The following is a 732-nucleotide window of genomic DNA, read 5'->3' on the forward strand; positions in this document are numbered from 1 at the left end:
GCGACGAGCAGCGGCCCCGGCCCGGCCCCGGTGGGGTCCCCCCAGGTGCGTGTGGCGGCGGGGGCGGAGGTCCCCGGGGGTCCCCACCGTCCCGGGGGTCCCCGCTGACCCTGTGTCCCCCCCCCCGGTTCACGCAGGGCCGAGCCGTGGGGTCGTGGGTGCGGGCGCTGCTGGGCCGCGCCGGGTCGGTACCGGTACCGGGGTCGGGGCTCGCCCTGGCCCCGCGGGGCCCCGCCGAGGAGCCACCGGTTCCCGGGTGGCCGCTGCCGCAGCTCGTCTCGCTTTTCCTGCCGGAGTTCCCCGTCCGCCCCTCCGCCCGCCAGCAGCAGCTTAAGGTGCCGTCCCGGGGGGTCCCCCCCACCCTCTTACCGGGGTCCCGCTGCATCCTAACGGGGTCCCCGACCGTCCGTCCTACCGGGGCACCGGCTCATCCCGCCCCGGCAGCCCCGAGCGCCCTAACGGGTTCCGTCGCACCCTGTACCAGGGTCCCCGCGTGTCCTACCGGGGTCCCCGCGTGTCCTACCGGGGTCCCCCCGCGAACCCCTGCGTTCTCCCGCGCCGTCCCTGCATCCCGTGCCGCCATCCCGGGATCACCGACCGTCTTACCGGTTCTCCTCGCACGCTGTGCCGGGTCCCCGTACATCCCACCGGCGTCCCCGACCGTCCGTCCGTCCCGCCGCGTCCCCTTCTCCCCCCCCCCGGGTCCCCGTGCCCCGTGTCGAGTCTCTCCGT

General features: G+C 77.0%; 1 protein-coding gene across 1 annotated transcript in view; it reads left to right on the forward strand.

The window, feature by feature from the left end:
* The window catches only part of LOC106894384 (putative serine/threonine-protein kinase F31E3.2), a gene marked incomplete at its 5' end in the record, with an annotated part of 3,499 nt that continues 2,767 nt past the window's right edge, over positions 1-732 (forward strand). Inside the window, 2 exons of the mRNA XM_014953016.1 lie at positions 1-45; positions 138-335. Coding sequence (XP_014808502.1) covers positions 1-45; positions 138-335 — 243 coding nt within the window. The remainder of the gene's footprint in view (positions 46-137; positions 336-732) is intronic.

Source organism: Calidris pugnax, unplaced genomic scaffold, assembly GCF_001431845.1.
Source record: "Calidris pugnax isolate Ruff unplaced genomic scaffold, ASM143184v1 scaffold133, whole genome shotgun sequence".
NCBI classification, from domain to species: Eukaryota; Metazoa; Chordata; class Aves; order Charadriiformes; family Scolopacidae; genus Calidris; species Calidris pugnax.